Genomic DNA, 25,255 nt, shown 5'->3' with positions numbered 1-25,255 from the left:
AGGCGGGAGCGCAGGGGAGAGGGAGGGAGAGAGAAAGAAAGAGAGAGGGAGAGAGAGAGAAAGCGCCCGGCTGTGGCTTGGGCTGCAGCCGTCGGAGGGAGGGGGTGATGGGAGGGGACAATGGGAGGGGCTGAGATCTGCCTGGGATGCAGAGCCCTGCGCTGCAGCCAGAGGCCCATCCTCCCACCGCTCACTGTTAGGACCCGCTGCCCCAACTTGGCTTTGTACACTTTCAGGGGGCTGGTGGAGACAGCACCCAATTCCCCAGGGGCTGTGCAGGAGGAGGGGGCAGGCCTCAACGTCAGGGTGGGGTTGCAGAGCTCTTCTGAGGCCAGTGAAGGCTGGGAGGTGCCTTTTTTGTGCCCAGGCTTGTGCTGAGGGAAAGCAAATCATGGATGGTGTGGGTGGGGGCTGGTCTGGAAGGCCTCCAGGGGCCTCCCAGAGGATGAGCAACTCGAGGCAGAGAAGAGGGTAAATCAACGTGCAAAGGCCTAGAACAAAGCTTTGGAGGAAGACAGAGACAGGATCTAATACCCACTCTGACATCTATTTGCTGTGTGATTGAAGGCAAGTTTCTGACCTCTCTGGGCCTCCGTTTCTCAGATGTGAGATGAGATAATGGTGTAATCCCCAGTGGTGTAGGAGAAGTGTGCAAACTTGGTGAGTGGTGTCCTGCCTGCTTCCTCCTCAGACTCAGAGTTCTGGTTGATACCCTCAAAGGGAAGGCCTTTCCCGGAGTAAGCATCACCTCTTTGGGAATGGGAAGTCAGGCAGATGGAGTGTTGTTCCCATTTTAGGGACAGAACCACTAGGCCAAGAAAAGGGCTGACCCCCAAGCAACGGAGTCCTGGAGCCAGAAGTAGAACTCTGGGGAAACCCGGAACATGCAGAGACGAGGAAAGCAAAGAACCTTGATGTGCACACTCAGTGAGCATAATGGGTAACCATCTGTCCTGTGGTCCACATGGGGGCTGGTCTACCATGGGAGTCCCACAAAGCCTACCAGAACAGACACTCAGTGCAAGTTCACTGACTTGATTGAAATCTCTGTGCCGGCCTTCTGGGGCTTGCTATGTGGCCTCCATGTCCCTTTCTGCTCATGTCTCAGGGTGTAGGACCACAGCACTTACATGTTATAATTTTAGAAGGCTGGGCAGGTGGTCCTGATGCACAATGTGTGACCAGGGTCCTCAGCTCCAGTTCTGGCCCAGGGTTTGCTGAATCTCTGGGTCCTGGACTTCCCTTCCTTGGACTTCTGTGGGAGAAAATGCCACTACTCTTAGAGGGTGGGGGGTGTGGAGGGTAAGGGTAAGACTCCCAGCTCTGGGACTTGCTGCCATCTTTTCACCTGGTGGCTCAGACAGTAAAGAATCTGCCAGCAACGCAGCAGACCCGGGTTTGATTCCTGGGTTGGGAAGATCTCCCGGAGAAGGGAACGGCTACCCACTCCAGTATTCTTGCCTGGAAAACCCATGGACAGAGGAGCCTGGCAGGCTATAGTCCATGGGGTCACAAAGAGTTGGACACAACTCAGCGACTAACACTTTCACTTTGGGAAATCTACTAACCACTGCCAACAGTGTGCTTCTTTTCCTCACCTGTAAGGAGTGGATCATAGACGCACTTATCTCAGGGATGGTTTGCCGGATGGACAAACATGTTAACTCCTGCATAGATGGCACTGGAAAGTGTGCCAGGTAAACATCCAGCAAGTGTGTGCCAGGTCTCCTCATCTTCTCCAAACTCCCTGCTGAGATAGACACTTTGCCATTCTCTTACTGGAACAGGTGGATATGGGTGGATGCCAGCGTGTGCCAGGGGCTTCCCAAGCATGATTTCAGACCAAGAGCCTAAACACACATGCGGCATTAACGTGCTACCAGCAGGAAAACCTCTGGACATTAAGCGGCCCACGGGACCCTCTAAAATCAGCCTGGCCAGAGTACTGCGGCTGCCACTGCACCGTCAATTTCTTCCTGGCGCTTTCCGGGGCATACTGGGGTCACCTAGACAAACATTTCTAACCACGGAGAGCTGCGTAGACCCCTGGAACTTCCTTGTTGACTGCCAGCTGGTGCCGGGAGCTGGGGATTCAGAGGGCCTGCCCTGACCATTTGGGGACATTGACCGAAAAAGCGGCTGGACCGAGAGGACAGTAAGCAGAAGAACGGATGAGGCTCTCAGGAGCCAAGTCACGGGCAAGGGGCAGCCATTTGCGAAATCTGAGAGTGATCAGCTCAGTCAAGTCTTAAAAAGACCTCTGGGCGTTTCAAGAAAAGGTGCAAACCATAGGAAACCTGTCAGAAGGTTTGTACAGTTGTCCGGGCAGTTGTCTGAGAGGGACTTGGCCCAGGCTAGGCGGGAAGTGGAACGGAGGCCCCCGTGGGGATGACTTTGAGGAGGGAGCCGGGCGGGATCCTAGGTTCGTGCCCCGGGGCGAGAAGGGGCGGGCCCTGGGCTCAGGGTCAACGGAAGGGGCTGGTGGGACCTGGACCGCAGCGCGCGACTAGCGCGCGCACCCTCAGGGGTGCAGTTTCCGGCCGGAGCACTGCGCAAGGGACTGGGAATGGCGGCGCAAGTGCAGAGAGTTCAGGGAAGACGGCGCGCCTAAGCCCGCATACTCAGACTGGCTGCCGGCTGCGGACACGGTGGTGGTGTGTGGGCCGGACTGGGGCGAAGTTCTGGGGACCCCTATTGTGTACGGCTCCCCTCGGAGACCCGGGCACTGGAACCTGTGCTCCAGCAGCGGCTTCCGTCACTGCAACTCCCGGCAGGCCCCGCGCCACCCTCAGGTCCCGCGCTGGCGGTTCTGCCGCGCTGCATTGTGGGGCGCGTAGTGCCCAGCTCTACGCTCGCGGAGTGGGCCGGGCCCGAGGGAAGGGCGGCCGGGCGGGGTTTTGGAGCGCTGGCAGTTAGTTCCAGTGTCTAGGCGAAACCAGGCCTCGGGAGGCGGGTTGGTTTGCGGGACGCCGCACGGATTCGCGTCCCAGGTCAGAGCAGCACACGTGTTCTTTCGCTGCCCGCCTGGGAGGGATGGAGATGGCCCAGAGAACCGAGGGTGGGAGCCGCACGGGTGGGAGGTTCCGAGCCGCCCAGGCTGGGGAGGGGGTGGACGGTGGTGGGGCGCTGCTGGGAACTGGCTCCTCTGCTGTGGCGGAGGTCAGTGCAGTGTCGTTGCGGGTGGAGCACGTGGAACTGCACCTCCGTCTCTTCTGTTGCCTCTCCAGGAGTTCGGTGGAGCTGTGTGGGGCGGGAGAACAGGGCAGGGACGGCACCTCTCCGAGCCCCTTGTGATGGGATGTCACAGGCTCACCTTCGGACCTGTCCGCGGGAGGCACTGCCTGCGGGAACTGATGAAGTGGCCTGCACTCGGGAAAAGCTCGCTAGACACAGGCTTGTTGTCATTTCCGTCTCTGCTGTAGGATCTCGCGTGGAGAGAGGCTCCTTGTCCCCGCAGTGCAGGCTGGCATCACTTGCCTGAAACCGCTGAGACTCTGAGATGTTCAGAGGAGGTTTTGTCTCGCAGATCCACACAGCCTGCACTTCAGCCAACCTCTGTGACCCCCCAAGAGTAGATCAGTATGCCCAAGATAACCCTGAAAGGTGTGACAGTGGACTTCCCTTTCCAGCCGTACAAATGCCAAGAGGAGTACATGAGCAAGGTTTTGGAGTGTCTGCAGGAGGTGAGGCTGCAGACTGAGGGACTTGTACCTGGGGATGGGTCAGCGTGGGTAGAGCCTCTGCAAAGACCTAACGCATCAGTACATACACCTCCTGTTAACTCTGGCCAGGTCCTACTGGTAATGCTGCCGTTATGGATGTGGGCCTTAGCCATAAATAGGGCTCATGTTTTAGGTGGAGTAGGAGAGATGCTGAACAAATAAATTTAAAAAAGGTAATTCTAGATGGTGATGAGTTCTATAAAGAAAGGCATAAGGTGGTAGGCTTAAGAGCACCTGGGGGAACCTCACTGAGAAGGTGGTGTGTGAGCTGAGGCCCAGCGATGAGAAGCAGCCAGCCATCTGAGGATCTGGAGGACGTATTTCCACAGAGGGGCAGCTGGTATCCAGCCCTCATCTGGGGCGGTCATTAAACCTCATGGGATACAGCTAGTGTCCTGCTGGGTTTCTGGGCATGCCCTCTTGTCTCTGCCCAAGCCCCCAGCCCTCAAGGGCTGCATCTGCAGCTGGGCACGTTGTGTCTGCTCAGGCTCCCCACTCAGGCTCCCAGCTGAGAGCTATGTAGGCCATCAGATCTCATCAAGATCATGTAAATACTTGGATCCAGAATTGTAGAATGGAACTCCTATTTTGAGGCTTGACACCTAATTAATCATTTTCCTATTTATGGCATGTTAGAAGATACTGTGGTGGTGTTTTGGGTAATGCTTTGCAAATTGTTTGCTAACATGTATTGACCTAACCTCCAGCTTTTGGTTTGGGAGTGGAAAGATCCTGTGGAATTTTATGCTCTCTGCTGGCTGCTGGGCTGGTCTCAGGTGGGCTGTGTGGCCTGCGGTGCCTGCCCCCTGCTCCCCCCGACCCTTTTTCCCCACCCCATTCAGAAAGTGAACGGCATTCTGGAGAGCCCCACAGGCACAGGGAAGACACTGTGCCTTCTCTGCAGCACACTGGCCTGGCGAGAGCACCTCCGAGACGCGGTCTCTGCCCGCAGGATCGCTGAGAGGGCATCAGGGGAGCTCTTCCCCGACCGCACCTTGGCGTCCTGGGGGAACGCCATCCCGGAAGGAGATGTCCCAGGTGATGCTCCTTCTGCCCCACTCCTGGCAGGGAGGTGGGAAAGGAAAGGGGATTTGTAGCTGCCACGCCATTTCTCATCGTCCTAGCTGTAAACCTAGGGTCATAGCCTTACAGACAAATGAGGACTATGCAGAGACCCACTGCTCTGCTTCCTGGTCACGATTTCAGGCACCTGATGCTTAGCTGTCTGTGGGTGGACTTAGCTTAGTGCCCGTAGCCGTGACCTGTCCTTCCTTGTGCTGGGCAGCCTGCTACACGGACATTCCGAAGATCATCTATGCTTCCAGGACTCACTCGCAGCTCACGCAGGTCATCAGCGAGCTCCGAAACACTTCCTACCGGTGGGTCGGGGGGTGGTCTGCCAGGACTCCACCCTGGGACACCCTTACTGGGCTAGAACCCTGAGCTCCTTGTGGCCATCAGGATGTCAGCTGTAGGTGTGGGTGGGGCAGCGGAGGTGGGGCTCTGCCCTGTGTCGGAGCTCCCGGCACTTCTACAAGAGGGCTGTGTCCCCTTCTTCCAGTGTCCCATGAGAGGAGTGTGGAGGTGGAGGGGCCTTCCAGAGGCCTGCCCTCATTTCTCAGCCTTGCCTCCTCACTTGCCCTGGACCCTGACTCAGGCTGGGCTAAGCCGCAGGGAAAGCCCCTGTCAGTCCTGGGGCAGATTTCTGCCCTGCCTGCCCGCTCTGGTTGCCTGGGCAAGTGAGCCAAGCTTCCCAGTATAACTCTTGGCTCTTGTCGCTGGATGGCACTGGGGCCCCCGCCCTGTCTTCTGCCAGGCCCCGAGTGTGTGTGCTGGGCTCCCGGGAGCAGCTGTGTATCCACCCTGAGGTGAAAAAGCAGGAGAGTAACCACATGCAGGTGCGTTCCCGTCCCTGCCTGTCTCCTGGGGTTCTGCTGCTGCTGCTCTGTAGGGGCTGCCCAGGCTTTAGGGCCTCAGCTGTGCCCTGGGATGTGGGGTAGGGGAGCAGGGTGAAGAGCTGGTGGGGTGCCTGAATGGTGGCAGGGGAGGGCAGGGTGCAGTTGTTACACAAGCCCAGACCTCGTGTCCCCCAGGTCCACTTGTGCCGCAGGAAGGTGGCAAGCCGTTCCTGTCACTTCTACAACAACGTGGAAGGTGAGAAGGCTCATGCGGCCCCTCCTCGCCTCAGTGAGCGTGCTGCAGGGCGGGGAGTGTGGGCGCCTCTGAGGGTCGAGCTCGGCGGCCTCCTATGTGCAGGGGCACCTGGGCTCTGTTTCGTGACATTGGCGAAGGAGCTCATACGGGCTGAGGGACTGGGCTTTTCGGGAGGGTCCCCGCCATGCCCAGTAGGGGAGGTTCCCTGGGCCTAAACTGTCCCTTCTAGGAGTCTGGAATTGAGGTGCCTGTCAGGTAGGAATGCCAGTGTGAGCAGCCCCTAGGACAGGCTAGGTACTGGGTCTCTGGAGAGCATTTCTCTTGGGGTCTCAGCCGCCTTCCACAGCAGCTTGTGGGTCAGCTTGCTCCCTCTGGTGGACCAGCCTTTACCTGCAGGGTCCCTCACCTCACCTGGAGGGACCTTGAGGAGGGAGGGGCCAGGAGGCCAGAGTGGGGTGGGGAGCTGGGGGGAGCTTTTGGCCTACAGAGGAGGTACCCTCGGAGCTGGTGCCTGCTGGTCCCTGGGCTGCAGGCCCCCTCCCACTGCCCTCAGCCTCCTCCCCTGGGTCTCCCGTTGGTGCTCAGCCTCAGCCTGTGGCTGCCTTCTAAAGCACAGAGCAGGGCTCCCTCAGGACTTGGTTGAGGCTTGGTGCCCTCCCCAGGGGCTGCCTGGAGTCATTCCATCCCGGATGACCCCTGTGGTCCAGGGGGACTCGGTGAACCTAAGAGCCTGTGTTCACTCCCACCGTGTCCCCAGAGAAGAGCCTGGAGCAGGAGCTGGCCACCCCCATCCTGGACATCGAGGACTTGGTCAGGAGCGGGACCAAGCACAAGTAAGCTCCCCTCTCGGCCGCCCCAGGCTGGGCTCCCTCCACGTGCAGAGGCACATCCATTTTTTTCCTTTTGAAATCATGAAACTAACGTTGTTCGGTATGAAAGTACATGCCAGTTGTGAGGACTGTGAAGTTCTAAGAAGTGAGACCCTTCTTCCTGGCCCCCAGCCCGCCTCTACTCCCCAGGCATTGAGCTTGTCTTCCACCTGACGTGCCCCCCACCCCCGACATCTGCTGCAGCTTCATGGATTCAGGGCTCTGGTCGTGGGGGCACAGGCCCGGCTGTCCCCTTTCCTCCCGTCTCATCCACCTGCCCAGGAGTGGGCCTGGGGCTTTTGTAGATTTTACACGAGTGAGTGGTCCACTCACACGGTTGAGGACAGATGTGTAAGATGTGTAAGCCTCGCTGCCCGTGCAGTGCCCCAGCACCTCCTCCCCTCCAGGCTATGCCCCTACTACCTGTCTCGGAACCTGAAGCAGCAGGCGGACATAATCTTCATGCCCTACAACTACCTGTTGGATGCCAAGGTGAGGCCTCAGCCTGCGCAGCTGACAGTGCCTGATGGCAAGAAGGTCCCAGGCTCAGAGGTGCCAGCAAAGGAGCCCTTACTGGTTCTGGTTCCAGTATTAGATTGTTGCTGGGAGCTGCAGGCTGGTGCCGGAGGACCAGCCTCCCTCATCAGCAGAGCTGGGTGGGTGGTGGGAGTGAGGGACTGCCCGGGGTCGCTGTCCTCCCACTGGACACCACAGGGCAGCCCGGGCACATCAGCCCCAGCCCAAAGTCCCACCTCTTGCTGTAGAGTCGTCGTGCACACGGCATTGACCTGAAGGGGACGGTTGTGATCTTCGATGAAGCTCACAATGTGGTAAGTGTTTGGGGGCCTCCCAACATCCCCTTCCTCACACAGAACAGCTGGGCCGTCCTGTTCAGACCTCCGTGCCCCACTGTCAGGACCAAGCAAACTTGGGCAAGGCAGGCTTCCAGCCTGTGCCCGCCATTTCCACACAAGACCCCAGAATCCCCCTGCCATCTTATCCTTCTCTTCCCTTTGTCCCTGTTGGCTGCCTCTGTCACCTGCTTGCTCCGCCCCACCTGTTCTGCGGCCTCTGCCAGGGCCCAGGGACCGTGTCTCCAGGCGTGGCGGGCCTTGACCGGGGTGCTGGAGGAAGACCACTTGGGGAGCCTGGCATCCTGGGCCAGAGGTGGTCACCCTCAGCCCCACTTGATTCCAGGCAGTTGTTGCCATGGGGGCAGTGGGCCCAGTGGGCTGGTTTTGACTCGAGAGTAGCTAGAAGCCAGAGTTTAGTGGGAAATTTATTAATAATGGCAACTCAAACAAAATAGTTTTTCAATACTGTCTGGACCAGACGTCCACCTCTGGGCCAGTTTGAGAGCTGGCCTTGAGATCACAGGGTGGGGCTTGGGGGGCTCTCACTTCCTCTTCCCTCTGCCCCCCGCCCCACATCTGCCTCCCGGAGCCCCATGACAGGTGGACTTGGGCTCACAGGAGAAGATGTGCGAGGAGGCTGCATCCTTCGACTTGACGCCCCACGACGTGGCCTCGGGGCTGGACGTGATTGACCAGGTGTTGGAGGAGCGGACCAAGGTGGCACAGCAGGCCGAGCTCCACCCAGAGTTCAGCGCAGACTCCGCCGGGTCAGGTGAGCTCGCGGTGGGGCCCACAAGCGGGACAGGGGCCAGTCTGCCCAGCACCCTTCTTTCCATTTGGCTTCTGCAAACATCAGCTTCTGTTCGGCTTCTGGAAACATCAGTTTGTCAGGCTTCTCAGCCTCATAGACTAGGGGGCTGGGTAACCCAACGAGTCAGCACTTTCTCAAGTCCTTTCTACCATCTTCCTGGGGCGTGGATCTACTTCTGGGTAGACGTGAAAACCAGGGATGTTAGCTGTAGGGATGTTCAGTAACAACCTGCGAGCATCGTGCGCATGAAATGTTCTCTTCTTGGAGTCCTCACCCCTTTTTCTGTCTGATCAGGGTATGCATAGAGGTGTTGGTCGACGCGGTTAGTGTGTGCACGCGGTTAGTGTGTGTGTGTGGTTAGTGTGTGCATGGATTCTACACGACCTTTGGTAGTTAGTAATCCACGTTTTGCTCACCCAGACCACTTGGTAGCAGGGGTTTCGCTGTTGAGTTGTGGTGGGTTTGTTGCATTCGCACCTGCCCTGTGGGCATCTTCCACATCCCACTGTGTCCTCACACAAGATGCAGCAGGGTGTGAATAGCCCTTGCCTCCCAGTCCCACACGTGGACAGACTCCGGACGGAGCAGAAGCCCCTTCTCCCGTCAGGCTGCCTGCTTCTGCCTGTGAGGGTCCCAGGTCCTCTCTTGTCGTGCTCACAGGCTGTGTTGGGGGGAGAGTGGGTTTGTAAACGGCTTTGTGTGTTTAACACAGAAGTTCTCAGACATGTCAGCTTCAGGACCCTTTAGGTTCTTAAACTTTCAGTTCTGGAAATTTACTAAGCTTTGTTTTTGTGAGTTACATCTACAGATAGTTATCCTGTTAGAGGTGGAAACTAAGAAACTAAGTAACAAACTGTTTTGTGTTACTCGGTGTTATGTGTCAGTTTCCCAGGTCTGCCCTAACTAAGTACTACACCCGGGCAGTGCTGGGTCAGGTGTCAGCGGGCGGCCCCTTCTGCGATTCCTGGGGCGTGCGCCCCAGCTCTGGTAGCTGCTGGCAGACCTGAGCTTGTAGACGCGTCACTACAGTCTAGCTCCATCTTCACACCATGTCCTCCATCCTTGGGACATTAGTCACCAGATGAAGGCCCAGCCCAGTCCACTAGGACCTCATCCTAACTGACTGTGTCTGCACATAAGGTCACATTCACAGGGATCAGGGGTTAGGATTTGAACATAACTTTCTGGAGGGTACAATGCAATCCAGAACATGTTAACTTAAATAGCCTTTTTTAATATAAGGTAATTGAATCTTGTAACGTGATAGCACACGTCACAGCTGTGTTCATTTCCCAGTGCTGCTAAAGGAAATACCCAGATGTGGCTTGAAGCAGCATATGTGTTCTTTCATGGCCCCCAGAAGCCCGGGAGGATCTTCAGCGCCGGCTCCACTGTGGGCTGTGGAGGAGGCTCCATCTCCTGGCCTTTCCCAGCTTCTTGGGGCATCTTCTCTGACCCTTTGACGACCTTCCATCTTGCTTAGGGTCCCCAGACAATCCAGAGTGATCTCCCCATCTCCAGGTCTCAGCATTATGGCACCTCCAAGTCCCTTTGCCACAGAGCTGACATAGTCAGTGAAGTATAGTAGCCCTGCTCACCACAACTAGAAAACACCCGCAAGCAACAAAGACACAGCACAGCACAAAAATAAATAAAAAAGAAACCAAAGATATTTCACAGAACAGGAGGAAGTTTTTGCAAATAATATATCTGATGAGGGGTTTGTATCTAAAGCATAGAGAAAACTCTTAACAAAAAGACCACCCAACCCAGTTTTAAATGGGCAGAAGATATAAACAGACACAGATGGTCAATATGCTCACAAAAAATGGAGCCCATTGGTCATCGGGAAAATGCAGATTAGAACCATGATTGGTGTGTGTCCCTGGGTCCCTCCGAAGATGACCCCCTGCCCCCACCCAGCTCAGGCTGCTGCTTCCTGTCCAGTTGGGACAGCGTGGGTTTCAGGGCCAGCTCTCTTCTGTGGCATCCTGCCCTCTATGCCAGCATCCTGGCTCCTTAGGACAGCCGGTGGAGCTGGAAGTAGGTAGGTTTGTGCATGTGCACTTTTCCCTCCCCAGGGCTGAACTTGGAGCCGGAAGACCTCGCTAAGCTGAAGAGTAAGTGCCTCTCTTTTCCTGCCTGTGCCCTGGACCCCCACAGCCCCAACCTGATAGCCCCCTCCCGCCACAGTGATTCTGCTTCGCCTGGAGGGGGCCATTGATGCTGTGGAGCTGCCTGGAGACAACAGTGGTGTCACCAAGCCTGGGAGGTGAGGGCCGGAGTGGGCAGGTGTGCGGGGAATGTCTTGGGTCACAATGCAGGGAGTCTCCCCATCCTGGAGGCCCTGGAGTGGCTGCCAGCATTTCGTTTGGTCCTTGAGAAAGTTGGGACCACTCGCTGCTCTGGTCCAGCCCTCTGTCTGCAGTTGCCTTTTAAAATGAAGTACCACCTTCTGTTGGGAGGAAGAGCAGGTGTAACTCCTTGCATGCTGCCAGCTGTGCCAGCTCAGGATGCAGGCCCTGAGCCCCGCCTGCTCTGCTGTGCTCAGACCCTCTAAGGGCCCAGTTGCTCCCCACATGGCCCAGCCGTCTCCTAGGCTCGAGCAGGTTTCCTCAGCAGTTTCCACTACCCACCTCCTCCCGACTCTTTCCAGAACTGCTCCCTGGATGCCCTGCCCAGAGCCTCCACTCCACAGAGGCCTCCATCTGAGGCCTGAGCCCCAAGCCCAGGTCTTTCTCTGGGTATGCAGGTCTCAGGCAGACTGCTTTCCTCTCCATGGGGGCTTTTGAGAGGAGAGGCCACTCCCCTCCAGCTTTGGGCCTCCCTGGAGGCTCAGAGCTTGTTTGCAGGTGAAGGAAACTTAAAATGCCTTAATGGCTGTTATGTTCCCAAAGTGCAGAGCCGCCTCTTTCTCATAGCTACATCTTCGAGCTGTTTGCTGAGGCCCAGATCACGTTTCAGACCAAGGGCTGCATCCTTGACTCCCTGGACCAGCTCATTCAACACCTGGCAGGACGTGAGTCCCGGCCACGCTCTGGGGCCGCCCCTTCCTCTGGGCCACTGACTGCTTTCTGATTGGGAGGCTGAGTCCTTAGAGTGTCTGATGGCATGTGTCCCATAATGAGCAGTCTTCCTGGTCAGCCCCTTTCAGGAAAGAGGATTGAGGGGCTGGGTGGCCAATGAACCGTGGGCCCCACCACTCTCTCCTCCAAACCTCCGTGCTGTTTCCACCCAGAGGGTTCCCCAGGACCACTCCCCATTGGTCTCCCTGGGGGCACCCAGCCTTGCTGTGCTCTTGGCCCCTGGGCAACCCCAGAAGCCTTTGTGCTTGTCCTACTGACCCAAAGGAGACCCCCTGGAAGAGGGGAGAACTGTCTTCTGAGGGTACGCCCCTCACTAACCGCTGCCCCCACAGGTGCCGGGCTGTTCACAAACACGGCGGGCCTGCAGAAGCTGGTGGACATCATCCAGGTAGGGAATGACTGCCACCAGCAGGTGGCGCCTCTTCTCCCCATGGAAGGTCGGGGCTTTCTCTGTGGGCTGCTGGTGGTGCTAGACTGGCAGCAGGGCCAGCTGCCCCAGCACATGCTTCAGGTCAGCCCCACAGTGTGGGGTTCCTCTCACTCTGGGCACCTGCTTCAGGCCTTGAGGATGGGACCAGGCGGGCAGCGGGTCCCCCAGATTTTCAGACAGGCCTGGCCAGCTGTAGGCTCTTCTCGTTTCTTACTGACACAGCTCTTCAGGGGAAAGTTAATGATAAGTGGATCCCAGAGTAGGGGGGAGGGGGACACAGACACTGTGCCCTGTTATTGCTGGGCCAGCCTCACCCAGAGGGTGCCCAGACATGGATGGGGTGAGTGTGTCCAAGTGACGCCTGTGAGCATTGGTGGGGCCTAGGGCCGGTGTTGGGATCAGTGGTGGGTTGCACATCCCTGGGCCAGGCCAGTCTCACTCTGGGCTTTGGGATCTTGGAGGTGGGGCAGCTGAGGCCCTCTTGGACCCGTGGAGACCCCACCTTCCCTAAGCCAGGGGACCAGGGGCTGTCACGTGCCTCAGGGCCACTGGTGTTCCCACCTCCTGCCCCTGACGTGCCATCCTCCTCGGGCTCGGCTGAGGCACTTCCTCCACTCAAGTGGACAAGCTGGGGCCTGTCTTCTGTTAGCTGGGCAGCTCAGGGCCTTTGTTCCTCCTTGCTGGGCCTTTCAGCAGAGGCCCCTCCCTGGCCATTGGTCCTTGGGACATGGGCACCAGAGGCCCTGTGTGGCATGTGTGTGGCTGCCCATGCCTCAAGGAGTCACGTTGAGGGGGTCCCTAGCTGCGTATGCTCAGTAGGCTCGCGGCCCTCGGTCACCTGCCCAGCAGCGCCTGTCACTGTCACCCCACCTTGTCCCTCTCGCCAGCCCTTGCTGTGTTCCAAGGCCACATGCCCTCTTCCACTCCACTGCATGGGTGGCATCCATGGGGCCCCTGGCCGCACCCACAGGTGCTCGTCATATTGGGATGTGAGATGAGTAACTGCTGGGTCACACTTCCTCCAGCTGGAGGGGACAGGACGTGCCAGCGAAAGAGAATGGCCTGCAGGCAGTTCAGGCAGCAGAAGATGCTGAGTCACCCGCGGGGGCCACTTAGAGCAGCTGCCAAAGGAGATTCCAAAGCCACGGGCTTAGTGGTGTTTGGGCTCCAGAGAGTCTGGGGCAGGGAGCAACCCACTCCATAAAAGGGTATCCGGGGAGGGGTGGGGCTGCACAGGCCTGGAACCCAGGGCCCTCTGAGGAGGGGCAGGAGGGGTGGGCAGAGAGTGCCACGAGGCAGGGTCTGCTTGGAAGGGCAAGGCCAGGGCCCTGCAGTCAGGACTTGGGACTCTTAGAGACCCAGCAGGCGTGATGGGTCACCGCACGGACGGTGGAGGCCTTGGACGCCCGCTACCCTGGCACGGAAGTGCCACGAGGAAGCAGGCAGAGCCCAGGCCTAAAGGACCACCACTGGCGTCCTCCTCTGTGAGCCTGGCTGTCTTTCCAGCCCCATTCCTGCCTCACAGACAGGACAGAGCCCCCAGGGTGGAGTGCCGAGCTGCCGGCAGACTGGCACCAGAGCCAGCCAGGAGGGAGCCACACCTGGCCCTCCCCTGCAGCCGTGCCTACATCACTCAGCACAGGGCGACCACACTGGGGTCTGAAACTTCTCCCGTCCCCTGAAGTGTGGGAGCTGCTCTGGGGCCACAGCGTGGGTTTGCAAAGGAAGCCATGGCCCCAAAATGGCCTTACCTGCCAGCGTGGCCTCCGCTTTGGGATGGAGTCATGTGTGTGGACCTGTCCTTGCAGGGAGATACTTGGGCAAATTACTAAGCTGGGTGTTTTGCCATCTGGATGATGGAAAAGCTTCTTAAAGCTCCTCTTGCCCTTGGCGCTTACTCCTCACAGGCTGCACGGTACCCACGGGCTGTGCTTCTGGGGTCTCACACAGGGCCGCAGGGTGCCTGCTGCTCCTCCTGGCCCCGCACCCACGTCCCCTGGGCCGTTGGAGTTTGCCGCAAACAGGGTGCTGATCCATTTGTAGGAAGGTGTGGTGGGTAAAGCTTCTGCCTCCAGCCGCTGGTGGTGCCGGTCTCCTGTTCTCATAGGAACCGGGTAGAAGTCGAGGTTCTGTGGTCAGTGTCCAGCCCAGCATGAGGCCCCTGGGAGCGCGAGGCTGTGGACACACTGTCCCTCCTACATGTGTCTTGGCCTTGTCTCTACCGGCCAAGTGTCAGCTTCTTCCTTTTCTGTGAGAGCCTCCTGAGCCTCGGCCAGGACTCCTGGACCTTTGGGCTGTTTTGGGGCAAGCCGGGGCTCTGTAATGTCCAGAGGGCTGCCTGAGGCTCAGTCTCTGCTCTCCAGGGCGGCTGTACCGTCTGTTCTGGAGAAAGTTACATGTGTGTCTTATATATTTCCAGTGTTAAATACTTTCGTTGCTATTGAGAAAGGGATCTTTTTAATGCACCGGTGCTTGTGTATGAGAAACCCATTGACTTGTATCTGTTGGTCTTGTGTGAAGCTGTCTCACCCAGTTTTCTTTTCACTCAAAATGTTTGTCATTCTGTTTCCTGGGTTTTCTAAGTGGACAGTCATGTTGTTTGTAATGTTTAGTGTGCTGTACTTTCTGCCCCAATATTTATCCCTGCTGTTGTTTTTTCTTGGCTTGTTGCGTTCACCAAGAGTATAATTCCACTTGTTTTACTTAGGGATTAATTTCATCCTTTTAGTTCTCAAGTAAACTGAGGTCCTTTGCCCTGGCCCTGAGCCAGCGCTGGCGGGGAAGGGGAGGCGAGCTGCTGACCTGGGCCCGGTGCCCATGAGAGGTGCGGACTGGCGGCCGAGGAGGGGCCAGCAGGACTGCTGTATCGCACGGGGCAGCTCTCTCCCCTCAGCCTCTTGGCTTGGAGGCAGTGGCGGGTGACGACCACGCCCTGAGTGCCTGTCTCTCCTGCGTGGGAGCAGCATGTCAGGAGAGGCAATCTCAGGTGTGTCCTGCTTACCTCATCCCTCATCTCTGCCTTCCAGATTGTGTTCAGCGTGGACTCTGCCGAAGGTGACCCTGGTCCCATGGTGGGGCTGGCGTCTCAGTCCTACAAGGTGGGGCTGCCTCCAGGATGGGGCTCCTGGGTGGGATCTCAGTCCTACCAGGTGGGGCTGCCTCCAGGATGGGGTTCCTGGGTGGGATCTCAGTCCTACCAGGTGGGGCTGCCTCCAGGATGGGCTCCTGAGTGGGGCCTGGGACACACGTGCACTCCTGGGACACCTGTCCACTCTGCCCCTCCAGGTGCACATCCACCTGGATGCGGGTCACCGGAGGACAGCTCAGCGATCAGATGTCTGGAACACCACGGCGGCCAGAAAGCCAGGTATGGCGCCTCGTGGGCAGGGACACGCTCCCCCTGAACTGGGGTGGCGCCTTGTCCAGCTGTGGGCTCCTGGCCGCCTGTCCATCCAGCCTTATCTAGGTGCCACCCATCTGTCTTCTGAGAGTCTGAACAGAGAAGCCAGAGTGCCCCGAGGCTGGGCTCCTGGTCCCCAGCATCCTCCGTGGTCACTCCTTTCATTGCTGGGGCAGGCTGGCCTGGGACAGTATGGGCCCGGGTCCGCCTCCATCCTCCCCACTGAGGGCAGGTCCCATCCTAAAGGTTGGAAGAGCCTTCTCTGGTTCACTTCTGGAAGTGTCACTGCTGGCCTGTGATGTGGCTGTGATCCCAGGGTCACAGTGCCAGCATCCGCATTTGCTGTTCCCATCTCGTTCTGTGGAGCACGGAGGGCAGGGAGGCATGTCTGTCCTGCAGGCGTCTGTAGTGGCTTCCTGCCTCCTGGGGCTGTGGGCCCAGGCCCCTCCCTCTTCTGCAGTCCCACCTGGTGTGTAGGGAGGGGACTGGCTCTTCATGCCCTGAGCCACAGGGACCTCTGGGGTTGGAGTGGGCTGATCTCTCTGGAAGTGACCTCAGAGCCCTCCTCTGACCCCGGGGTGCTGAGGGGTTTCTCCAGTGTGCTTGCTGTTCCTGGGCTCCCGAGGAAGCACTCAGCCCCAGGCCCAGCTCCTGACTCAGGCAGGCCCCTGGGCAGACTTGCACACCCAGGCCTCAGGGCCCAGCGCCACGCATTGGGAAGGCTGATCACTGTGTGGCTGGCAGCTGGGCCTCATGTGCGTCCCCTGCAGGGAAGGTGCTGAGCTACTGGTGCTTCAGCCCTGGGCACAGCATGCGTGAGCTGGTCCGCCAAGGCGTCCGCACCCTCATCCTCACCAGTGGCACGCTGGCCCCCATGGCCTCCTTCAGCCTGGAGATGCAGATGTAAGGGCAGGTCCTTGTGCCCCCCAGGGGTGGGGCGGCCATCCTGAAGCCAGTCCCCTGCCCTGGGCCGCAGGGTGCTGGGGTTCAGGATTTCACAGGGCAACCCCCTGCCTCCCTCCAGCCCTTTCCCAGTCTGCCTGGAGAACCCCCACGTCATCAACCAGCACCAGATCTGGGTGGGGGTCATCCCCAAAGGCCCTGATGGAGCCCAGCTGAGCTCTGCCTTTGACAGACGGTAGGGGGCCTGGTGGGCCAGCCGGGCAAGTCGGGCAGTGAGTACTGGCCCCTCATGGCAGCAGCCCCCTGGTTCTCTGCAGGTTTTCTGATGAGTGCCTGTCCTCCCTGGGGAAGGTGCTGAGTGAGTGCATGGGTGCCCCCCCAACTCCTTGTCCTGCCTGGTCTTCTAGGGAGGGGGGTGGGTGGAGGGGCTCTCTGGACACCTGTCCCGCTGACCCAGGCCATGGCACTTGCAGGCAACATCTCCCGCGTGGTCCCGCACGGACTCCTGGTCTTCTTCCCTTCCTACCCGGTCATGGAGAAAAGCCTGGAGTTCTGGAGGGTGTGTCCCCCCTCCAGTGTTCTCTGGGACGGGTGTGGAGGGGAAGCCCCAAACGGCCAAGAGTCTGTAGGAGGGCCAGGCGCACACCTTATCTGAGAAGTCTCCTCCCATAGGCCCGTGACTTCACCAGGAAGCTGGAGGTCCGGAAGCCCCTGTTCGTGGAACCAAGGAGCAAAGGAGGCTTCTCGGAGGTCCGGGTCCCAGGCCCCCCACCCCCGGCTGCCCTGGGCTCAGGCCACCCTTAGCCCTGCGTGGCTGAGGTCCTGCTGGCCTTTTAGAAAGTTTGGGCTCAGGGATGACAGCAGCAGACCCCACCCCACCCCTCCTGCCCTAGCACCAGACCCTGTGTTTTCTGGGAACGGTAAGCAGATGCTGGGTGCCAGTCCAGATTGGCCTGGAAGCTATGCCGTGAAGAAGCTGCTTGGGCCTGCTGGCCTGCCTCCAGGCTGGGGTGCTTTGTCTCGGAGGGTGATTCCTGGGGCTTGCTCAAGGAGGTGGAGGGGTCAAGGGCCGGGCTGGGCTGACCAGCCTTCCCTTCCAGGTGATGGAGGCTTTCTACGCCAGAGTTGCTGCCCCCGAGTCCAGTGGGGCCATCTTCCTGGCTGTGTGCCGGGGGAAGGTGAGCCTCCAAAGATTGGGTCTCACACGCCTGCCCTTCCTCCCCACCTTAACCCTGTGCCCAAGGAGACTGAGGGCTCTTGACCTGGGGCTGCACCATGGGCAGGAAAGGCTGGTCACATCCCTCAAGCCCCAGGTCCAGCAGATATGGGAAGCTGTGGTCCTTTTGGTCCTAGGGGGGGGCCCTGAGGTCCTGGAGTGGGCAGGAAGGACAGAGGAGGTTCTGGGAATGAGGACGTGGTTGTGAGGTTCTGGGAGCGGTGGACTCCAAATCCAGCCTGGTTCAAGGTTGGAGGGTTCTTCACCCTGCTCATCCTGGATGCGTGTGGCCATGAGGGTTCAGGCACAGGGAGACCCTTAGGGAAGGTCCTGGGCTTGATGGAGACAAACGGGCAAAAAGTACCTGCTGCCCTCCAGGCTAGTGAGGGACTGGACTTCGCAGACGTGAATGGCCGTGGAGTGATCGTCACAGGCCTCCCGTACCCACCCCGCATGGACCCCAGGGTTCTCCTTAAGATGCAGTTCCTGGATGAGATGAAGGCCCAGAGTGGGGCTGGGGGCCAGGTGAGAGGCGGAGCTGGGTGGGGCTGGGGACCATGTGAGGGTCGGGGCTGGGAGTGGGCTGGGAGTGCTCCAGCTGACATGACAGCCCCTCCCCACCCCACTTCAGTTCCTCTCTGGACACGACTGGTACCGGCAGCAGGCATCCAGGGCTGTGAACCAGGCCATCGGGCGGGTGATCCGGCATCGCCACGACTATGGGGCTGTCTTTCTTTGCGACCACAGGTGCAGCCCCTCCCACCAAGCTCTGGGGCCAGAGCCCCCACCCCCGACACCGGCTCTTCCCTCTGGCGGGTCTGCCGGAGGAGTGGGCGGTTGGGGTGTGGGGTTCCTAGACTGAGGCCCCACCGCCCTGCAGGTTTGCCCACGCAGACACCAGAGCCCAGCTGCCCTCCTGGGTGCGCCCCCACGTCAAGGTGTACGATAGCTTTGGCCATGTCATCCGAGACGTGGCCCAGTTCTTCCGTGTGGCCCAGAAGACTGTGAGTCCCCAGCACGAGTTGGATGTGCCCTCATGCCCACCCCGAGGGAGGGGCCGGGTGTGACCCCTGACCACCTGTGACTGTCTAGATGCCTGAGCCAGCCCCCCGGGCTGCTGCCCCAAGTCTGGGCGAAGGAGGAGGCATTGTCTCAGTGTCCGTGTCACCAGGCCCCCTCCCCACCAGGAAGGCCATGAGTCTGGACGTGCATGTCCCCAGCCTGAGGCAGCGACACACGGGTGTGTGTGACGGGGTGGCACAGCTGGGTGGGGCCCACAGGGTGGAGGGCGGGCCGCTTCCAGCAAGCGGGTGACATGCTGGGACTGATGACCCGAGTGCCTGGTGAGCATTGGTGGACTTGGCTGCCCATGTGCGTTCCTGCAGGCTCGCCAGTCACCAAGGATACTGAGGGCAGCCTGTGTGTGGAGTACGAGCAGGAGCCCGTCCGTGCCCAGCGGAGGCCTGCGGGGCTGCTGGCTGCCCTGGAACACAATGAGCAGCTGGCCGAGGGGCCTGGCGATGAGGCCCTCCTGGTGGAGGAGGTGAGGGGCTGGGCTCTCTGGAGAGGACATGGATGGCTTGGCCCCTGGTTCCGTGCAAGGGGGCTGAGGGTGCCCTGCTGCTCAGAGCAGTGTCAGTGCTCTGGGGCTCTGAGACCTGGGTCAGACACAGCTGTGTCACCCTCAGGCCTGTGGCTGCCCCACCCTGTTGGGCCCTCGTGAGAAGAGGCCAGCGGAGGAGCAGCGTGGCAGGAGGAGGAAAGTCAGGCTGGTCGGCAGCTCAGTATGTTACCCTTTGGCAGACGTGGGGTTCTGGAGGGGGCCTCTGGCTGTGTGGCTCCGAATGGTGCAAATGGTGCACTGGCCTGACTTGTCTGTTCTTGCTGGGGGGTGGGGTCTGGAGTGGCTGGGGCCCAGGGAAGGAAGCTGGGTAGGCCTGAGGGTGGGTGCAGGGGTGGATGGGGGCGACAGACTCGTGGCATGCACTGCGCTCACCCCCTGTCCCACCTTGGCCTGCTCTGACCCCATCCCAATTCTACTGTGAGAACATCTCGATCTCCACTCAGCTCTCTGAAGCAGCTCGGAGGCCAGTGTGCCCTTCACTGCCAGTTTCATGTCTCCTCCCAGGGTCCCTGGGCACCCCCCCACTCAGGGCACTCCCACCACACTTTGGAGTCCTACAGACTTGTCAGATTCAGGCTTTTCATTTTGCATTTGTTTTGGGTAGTGTGGTGAAGTCCACACAGGCCCATGGGCTCCTTCCCAGAAGGTTCCGTCTTCCCCGCTGGGCAGGAGCCAGGCCTGGCCCTTTGGCAGGTTTGAGGTGGCACCTATAATTGGGCTGTCTCCCCTGGGCTGGGCTGGGCTGGGCTCGGCACGAGCGTGCAGGCTGACGTGCCTGCGTGTGAGGAGTGTGGTGTTCCCAGCCTCGGATAAAAGCAGTTAAGAGCAGCTGAGTTAAGTCCCAGAAGCTCCGGAAAGCCCCAGATGCCACTACCTCTGTCCATTTTCCTTGATTCTGGGAAGAGCCGGGCGGTGCCCAGGGGACTGACACTGAGGGGGTGGCCTGGGTGCCAGGAGCCTGGGACTCTGCAGGCGGAGCTAGGGGGCAACCTGGGAGCCTAGATGGTCCTGGTCGAGGGTCTGGGGTCAGTACTGGGGTGTGTGGCAGAAGTAGGGCACAGGAATGTTTGACGTCTGGCACATCGAGAAGTGTCCCTTGCTGTGAGCAGATAGTCCAAGCCAAGAGTGCCCACTGCAGCGGCCCCTGCCGTGGGTACTGGGAGCTCTGCAGAGGAGCAGGAACTGCCAGCCAAGAGGGCGAACCTGTGCTGTCCCTCTGCTGTGCTTGGCAGGCCTGACCACCTCGGCTGAAGCCAACCTTACTTGCTGGCCCCTCCTGGCTGCCTTTGGTGACCCCAGCCGGGCCAGGCCAGCCAGGCATCCTCCCCGGCAGCCCCAACAGCAGCTTGCTGTCCCTGTGGATGGGCAGGGTCCGCACCACCTGACAGGTGCTGGGCATGTGTGCGCAGGAGGTCCCGGCAGCCAGCACGGACACAGGCAGGGCCAAGCTGTTCATGGTGGCCGTGAAGCAGGCACTGAGCCAGGCCAGCTTTGACACCTTCACCCAGGCTCTGCGGGACTACAAGAGCTCCGATGACCTTGAGGCCCTGGTTGCTCGCCTCAGCCCCCTCTTTGCCGAGGACCCCAAGAAGCACAGCCTGCTCCAAGGTGCCTTGGCCTGCACAGGCTGCCCACTGAGGGTCCTGCCCTGGAGGTTGTGCTGCAGCTGTGGGGTGGGGGCCACCAGGGTCCACGGTTGACCTGCTCCCTGGAAGAGATGTAGGTGGCCCCCCGGTGGTGGCTGCAGCCCTAGGGACCCGAAGGCCCAGAGCCCCACTCTCCCCTCCCACAGGCTTCTATCAGTTTGTGCGGCCCCACCACAAGCAGCAGTTTGAGGAGGTCTGCCTCCAATTGACGGGCCAAGGCTGCAGCTCCCCGCACAAGCACGGCCATCCCCGGAGGCAGGGGGCACAACTGTCCCTGGACTCCAGTGGTGAGCTGTCGTCTGCCTGGGTGGGACCCTCAGACTCAGGTCCTAGAGGGGAGGGTTGGTGCCTAGCTCTTGAGCTGGGTTCTCACGTGGCCCAACCTCCTGGTTCCTGAGGTCCAGACAGGTGACCCCACTTCAGGGGCCATGGGCCCTTTGAGCACACATGGCGCGGGCCTCATGGAGCCTGGGTCTGGGGAGCCCTGGAGACCTGCCTGCCCCATCTCTACCTGGAGGGGTCCTGCATATCCAGAGCCTGGGAGCTGCTCTCCAAGTGCCCACCTCTGGACGAGATTTCCCCCAGGATAGTCATCACGGGGCCCTGGGATTGAAGATTCCAGCCTGAGTCACCCTCTGCACACCCCACCCTGTGCCTGCCCCCCAGGAAAGAAGCTCCACCTTTCCCAGCTGTTGTGGTGACCTGAGTAGAGTTTGAGGCCAGGTCTCCCCTTGGAAAGACCTTGTCCATCCTGGGGCACCCCTGGACCCTCAGGGACTAATGGGATGGCTGCTTGTCTCTTTTGTTTCTTCAGGAAGGAAGGAGTCTGACCCCAAGCTGACTGTGTCCCAGGGTGCAACCAGGCAACTGGACCCTTGCGAGCAGCTGAACCAGGGCCGGCCCCACCTGGCCTCTGGGCCATTCCCTGCAGGTACTGATCTGAAGAGGTCTCAGGTTAGAGTCAGGAGCAGCAGGAAGACCCTGGGGAGGAGTCTCTGGGGGCCACTGTGGCTCTGATCTCCAGAACAGGGCAGGTTGGTGTGAGTTCCTAGGAAACTGCTGGACTGAGACACGTCACTGTCCCATCAGGAGACCTCAACTGCTCACTGCACAAGGGATCTAGAGCCCCTGGAGCCGAGAAGCAGCACCCATCTACTGTGAGTGCCTACCTTGCCGATGTCCGCCGCACCCTGGGGGCTGCTGGTTACAGCCAGCTTCTGACAGCACTGACCACGTATAAGCAGGATGATGACTTTGAGAAGGTGGTGGCTGTGGTGGCTGCACTCACCACCGAGAAGCCCGAGGACCTGCCCCTGCTACAGAGCAAGTGCCTGGAGTAGGGGTGGGAAGGGGCAGGCAGCAGGGCTGGCAGCGGAACCAGCCTGAGCCATGTTCTCTGCAGGGTTCGGCATGTTCGTGCGGCCACACCACAAGCAGCGCTTCCGACAGATGTGTGTGGACCTAAGTGGCCCAGGCACCCAGGCTCCAGGACCCCAGGAGGGGGGCCCTGCCATGCCTTCTGACCCTGTCTGTGAGGCTCCCAGTCCAGGTAGGGCTGCCTGTTTGGTGCTTCTGCTGCCCTGTCATCCAGTCCCCCTCAACCCTCGCAGGGTGGGCAGGTGGGCAGCAGGGAAGCGCCAGGCACCCTCAGACCTGCTCCATCCTGTCTCTAGGCCCCAGGAAGACCCAGAGCAAGATCTCGTCCTTCCTTATGCAGAGGACAGCTGAGGACACAGGGGCTCCTGGCTCGCCCCTCAGCTTCCCCCGCGGGCAGGCGCAGTTGGAGTGGGGTAGGTCTCCTGGGAGGAGCTACAGGGACTGTTGGGAGTGGGGGCTGGGATGCAGCAGGCCCATGGCGCTCACATCAGACCCCTTGCAGCGGGTGTGGCGTGTGCAGGCTGCAGGGCGGAGGACGTGGTCTTCTTCAAGTGCCCCTCCTGTGACTTCCTCCGCTGCCAGGCCTGCTGGCGACAGCACCTCCAGGTTGGTAGCCAGGCCCTGTGGACATGGTGGTGGCCCTGTGGACACGGCCAGCAGGGGTTGCCCACCATAGTGGGGCTGAAGGGTGGGGGGTAGGGGGTTCCTGGCAGTGTGTCCAGCCCTTCGTCTCCACAGGTCTCTAGGAAGTGCCCTGGCTGCTGTGCTGCCACCAGAAAGCAGACACTTGCACAGGTCTTCTGGCCAGAGCCCCAGTGAACATGGAGCCCCTCTGGGCACTCTGCAGACACTGAGGCTGCCCTTCCTGGGGCACTGCCTGGACACTTGCCTGTTGGCTGGGGGTGGGCCAAAGAGCCTGCCTGACAGGGAGGCCAGTCCAGTGTCTGTGGTGATGCCCCTGAGATGGCAGTGGGATCTGGGTCCCTGTGAGAGGCCTTGAGGTCACCTTGGGGTCTGGGGTGGGTCCACTGGAAGGTGCTTGCCCAGAACTTGAATGGCTGCCAGCCTCTAGGCAGAGCTCCCATAGGAAGGAAAGGAGCCCTGCCCCTCCTGGGGGTTGCCCTCGGCGGACCCGCTGTTCACTAAGGGACAAAGATGTAATAAAGCTGCTGGTACTGCTGGATGTGTCTGCATGTCCTGGGCTGGTTGGAGGGGTGAGGGTGCCAGGGAGGATGGAGGCATCTGGGCAGTCTCCCTTCCACATGTTTTGTCCAAAGGGGAAGCCGCTGCCTCTTCCACCCCGCAGTTGTCAGGCCCTGCCCTTTCCCTGCCCTTTGCCATTTGTGCTGGGGGCCGTCACAGGACCACCCTGGTACTGGCTCTGGAGGGAGGAGTCAAAGCCTAGGTCCCTAGGTCGCCGACCCCTCCTCCTCGGTGGGCGGGGCTTCGCGGGGCGGGGCCAGACCGACCCTTATAGGACGCGGCCAGAGGCCGCTACAGCTCCACAGAGACCATGAGAGCTCCGCCGTGGCCCGTGACTGCCCTGCTGCTGGCGCTCGCGTCGCGCGGGGCGGCGGCAAGTGCGCCCACCTACCCGTGGAGGGACGCAGAGACGGGGGAGTGGCTGGTGTGTGATCAGTGCCCTCCGGGCACCTTTGTGCAGCGGCCTTGCGGCCGGAACAGCCCCACGACGTGCGGTGCGTGCCCGCCGCGCCACTACACACAATTTTGGAACTACCTGGAGCGCTGCCGCTACTGCAACGTCATCTGCGGGGAGCGCGAGGAGGAGGCGCGGCCGTGCGGGGCCACCCACAACCGCGCCTGCCGCTGTCGGTCCGGTTTCTTCGAGCACGCCGGCTTCTGCCTGGAGCACGCGTCCTGCCCGCCCGGCGCCGGCGTGGCTGCTCCCGGTGGGTGAGGGGAGGGGCGGGGCGGACCCTCCGCCGAACTGGGACCACTCGACTCTCCTGACCGCAGCCTCCCCGTCTTGTCCCTAGGCACCCCCAGCCAGAACACACAGTGCCAGCCGTGCCCCCCGGGCACCTTCTCCGCCAGCAGCTCGAGCTCGGAGCGGTGCCAGCCCCACCGCAACTGCACGGCCCTGGGCCTGGCCGTCAATGTGCCTGGCTCCCCGTTACACGACGCCCTGTGCACCAACTGCACGAGCTTCCAGCTCGGCCTGTTGGAGCCAGGGGCCCCGGGTGAGCAGGGGGCGGGGTGGGGGTGCTCAGGGCTAATTAGCTGGTTCCTGGGAAAGGCTTCCGGAAGCGCGGTGGGGGCGGGCCAGGAGACTATTTGGCTGAGGGTTTCAGCACTGGTGGGTGATGCCATTTCCCGCCGGCATTGGGAAACAGGCTTCGAGGGCTTAAACGGTTCGCGGGAGGGCACGGCAGCGAGTATGGCGGGCCCCCTTCGCATCGCATCCCATTCTCAGCGTCAGCCCACGAGCCGCACTCCTTGCCCGCCACGTTTCCCGCGGTCGCCCCAGACCCTCCGGCACGGCTCTCGCCTCGGCCTTCATGAGTGTGCGGAGACTCCTCCACGGTCCTGTCCTCCCGGGGCGCTGGCACCTGACTGGGTACCCCCTTACACCACCTTCCCACAGGGACCGAGGAGTGTGAGCACGCCGTGGTCGACTTCGTGGCTTTCCAGGACATCTCCCTCAAGAGACTGCAGCGACTGCAGCAAGCGCTCGCGGATCCCGGGACGCAGAGACCGCCGCCGCCACTGAGGGAGGGCCGCGCGGCGCTGCAGCGGAGGCTATGGCAGCAGCTCATGGAGCTCCGCGAAGCGCGGCCCGGGGCGCTGGGGGTACGGCTGCTGCGGGCGCTGCGCGCGGCCAGACTCCCTGGGCTGGAGCGCAGCATCCGCGAACACTTCCTTCGGGCACGGTGAGCACCCTTCCTGGTATTTATTCACTCCAGTCCGAGCTCCTCGTGCTGCACCAAAGGAGGCTTCGGAACCGGCCCCTGCGGCGCTAAGGTTATTTTTCATAAAGCCGATTGGTAAACGAGTGTCCAGTCTGCCAGTCCGTGCTCTGCACCCGGGGAGGGACACACCTGGGCGCGCTGCCTAGCAGCAGTACCCTGTCCACTGCCTTTCCTCCTACTGGGACTGACCCTCTCAGGTGGTAGGTCACGGGAGAGAACAGCGAGTGACACCC

General features: G+C 60.4%; 2 protein-coding genes across 11 annotated transcripts; both read left to right on the top strand.

The window, feature by feature from the left end:
* Positions 1-2,522: 2,522 nt before the first annotated feature.
* On the top strand, positions 2,523-23,275 carry RTEL1 (regulator of telomere elongation helicase 1). Of its 10 annotated transcripts, none has more exons than XM_070381402.1 (37): positions 2,667-2,990; positions 3,423-3,683; positions 4,565-4,760; positions 5,008-5,101; positions 5,539-5,620; positions 5,816-5,876; positions 6,634-6,709; positions 7,153-7,237; positions 7,510-7,575; positions 8,218-8,371; positions 10,492-10,530; positions 10,604-10,682; positions 11,332-11,429; positions 11,829-11,884; positions 14,953-15,024; positions 15,212-15,293; positions 16,097-16,229; positions 16,351-16,464; positions 16,547-16,587; positions 16,703-16,788; positions 16,902-16,979; positions 17,330-17,407; positions 17,824-17,970; positions 18,077-18,192; positions 18,326-18,449; positions 18,538-18,685; positions 18,831-18,988; positions 19,134-19,229; positions 20,479-20,677; positions 20,862-21,002; positions 21,530-21,646; positions 21,805-21,872; positions 21,960-22,038; positions 22,118-22,264; positions 22,389-22,505; positions 22,595-22,698; positions 22,831-23,275. In XM_070381402.1, exons 2-37 carry the CDS (start codon positions 3,582-3,584, stop codon positions 22,909-22,911), a joined length of 3,714 nt encoding a protein of 1,237 aa, XP_070237503.1. In that variant the 5' UTR covers positions 2,667-2,990; positions 3,423-3,581; the 3' UTR covers positions 22,912-23,275. The 10 variants fall into 10 exon arrangements, 8 of the variants coding, with proteins under 8 accessions (XP_070237497.1, XP_070237499.1, XP_070237503.1 ...); XM_070381401.1 differs by having other exon boundaries at positions 11,308-11,429; XM_070381396.1 differs by lacking the exon at positions 2,667-2,990 and adding an exon at positions 2,523-2,654 and having other exon boundaries at positions 11,308-11,429; positions 21,805-22,038.
* Positions 23,276-23,587: 312 nt separating this feature from the next.
* TNFRSF6B (TNF receptor superfamily member 6b) lies at positions 23,588-25,107 on the top strand. Its single transcript, XM_070381411.1, has 3 exons — positions 23,588-24,002; positions 24,090-24,293; positions 24,698-25,107. Exons 1-3 carry the CDS (start codon positions 23,606-23,608, stop codon positions 24,985-24,987), a joined length of 891 nt encoding a protein of 296 aa, XP_070237512.1. The 5' UTR covers positions 23,588-23,605; the 3' UTR covers positions 24,988-25,107.
* Positions 25,108-25,255: the final 148 nt, after the last annotated feature.

Source organism: Bos mutus, chromosome 13 (assembly GCF_027580195.1).
Source record: "Bos mutus isolate GX-2022 chromosome 13, NWIPB_WYAK_1.1, whole genome shotgun sequence".
Taxonomy (NCBI): domain Eukaryota; kingdom Metazoa; phylum Chordata; class Mammalia; order Artiodactyla; family Bovidae; genus Bos; species Bos mutus.
Note: the sequence above shows the minus strand (reverse complement) of the source record. Positions and strands in the feature narration are given on the sequence as shown.

Excerpts from the sequence above, each read along its gene's own strand:
- RTEL1 (XM_070381396.1), top strand. The coding sequence starts at position 3,582 with ATGCCCAAGATAACCCTGAAAGGTGTGACAGTGGACTTCCCTTTCCAG. Across the intron at positions 6,710-7,152 it reads AGGAGCGGGACCAAGCACAA|GCTATGCCCCTACTACCTGT; the intron begins GTAAGCTCCCCT and ends CCTCCCCTCCAG. Across the intron at positions 22,506-22,594 it reads GCAGGCGCAGTTGGAGTGGG|CGGGTGTGGCGTGTGCAGGC; the intron begins GTAGGTCTCCTG and ends GACCCCTTGCAG.
- TNFRSF6B (XM_070381411.1), top strand. The coding sequence starts at position 23,606 with ATGAGAGCTCCGCCGTGGCCCGTGACTGCCCTGCTGCTGGCGCTCGCG. Across the intron at positions 24,003-24,089 it reads CGCCGGCGTGGCTGCTCCCG|GCACCCCCAGCCAGAACACA; the intron begins GTGGGTGAGGGG and ends TCTTGTCCCTAG. Across the intron at positions 24,294-24,697 it reads GTTGGAGCCAGGGGCCCCGG|GGACCGAGGAGTGTGAGCAC; the intron begins GTGAGCAGGGGG and ends ACCTTCCCACAG.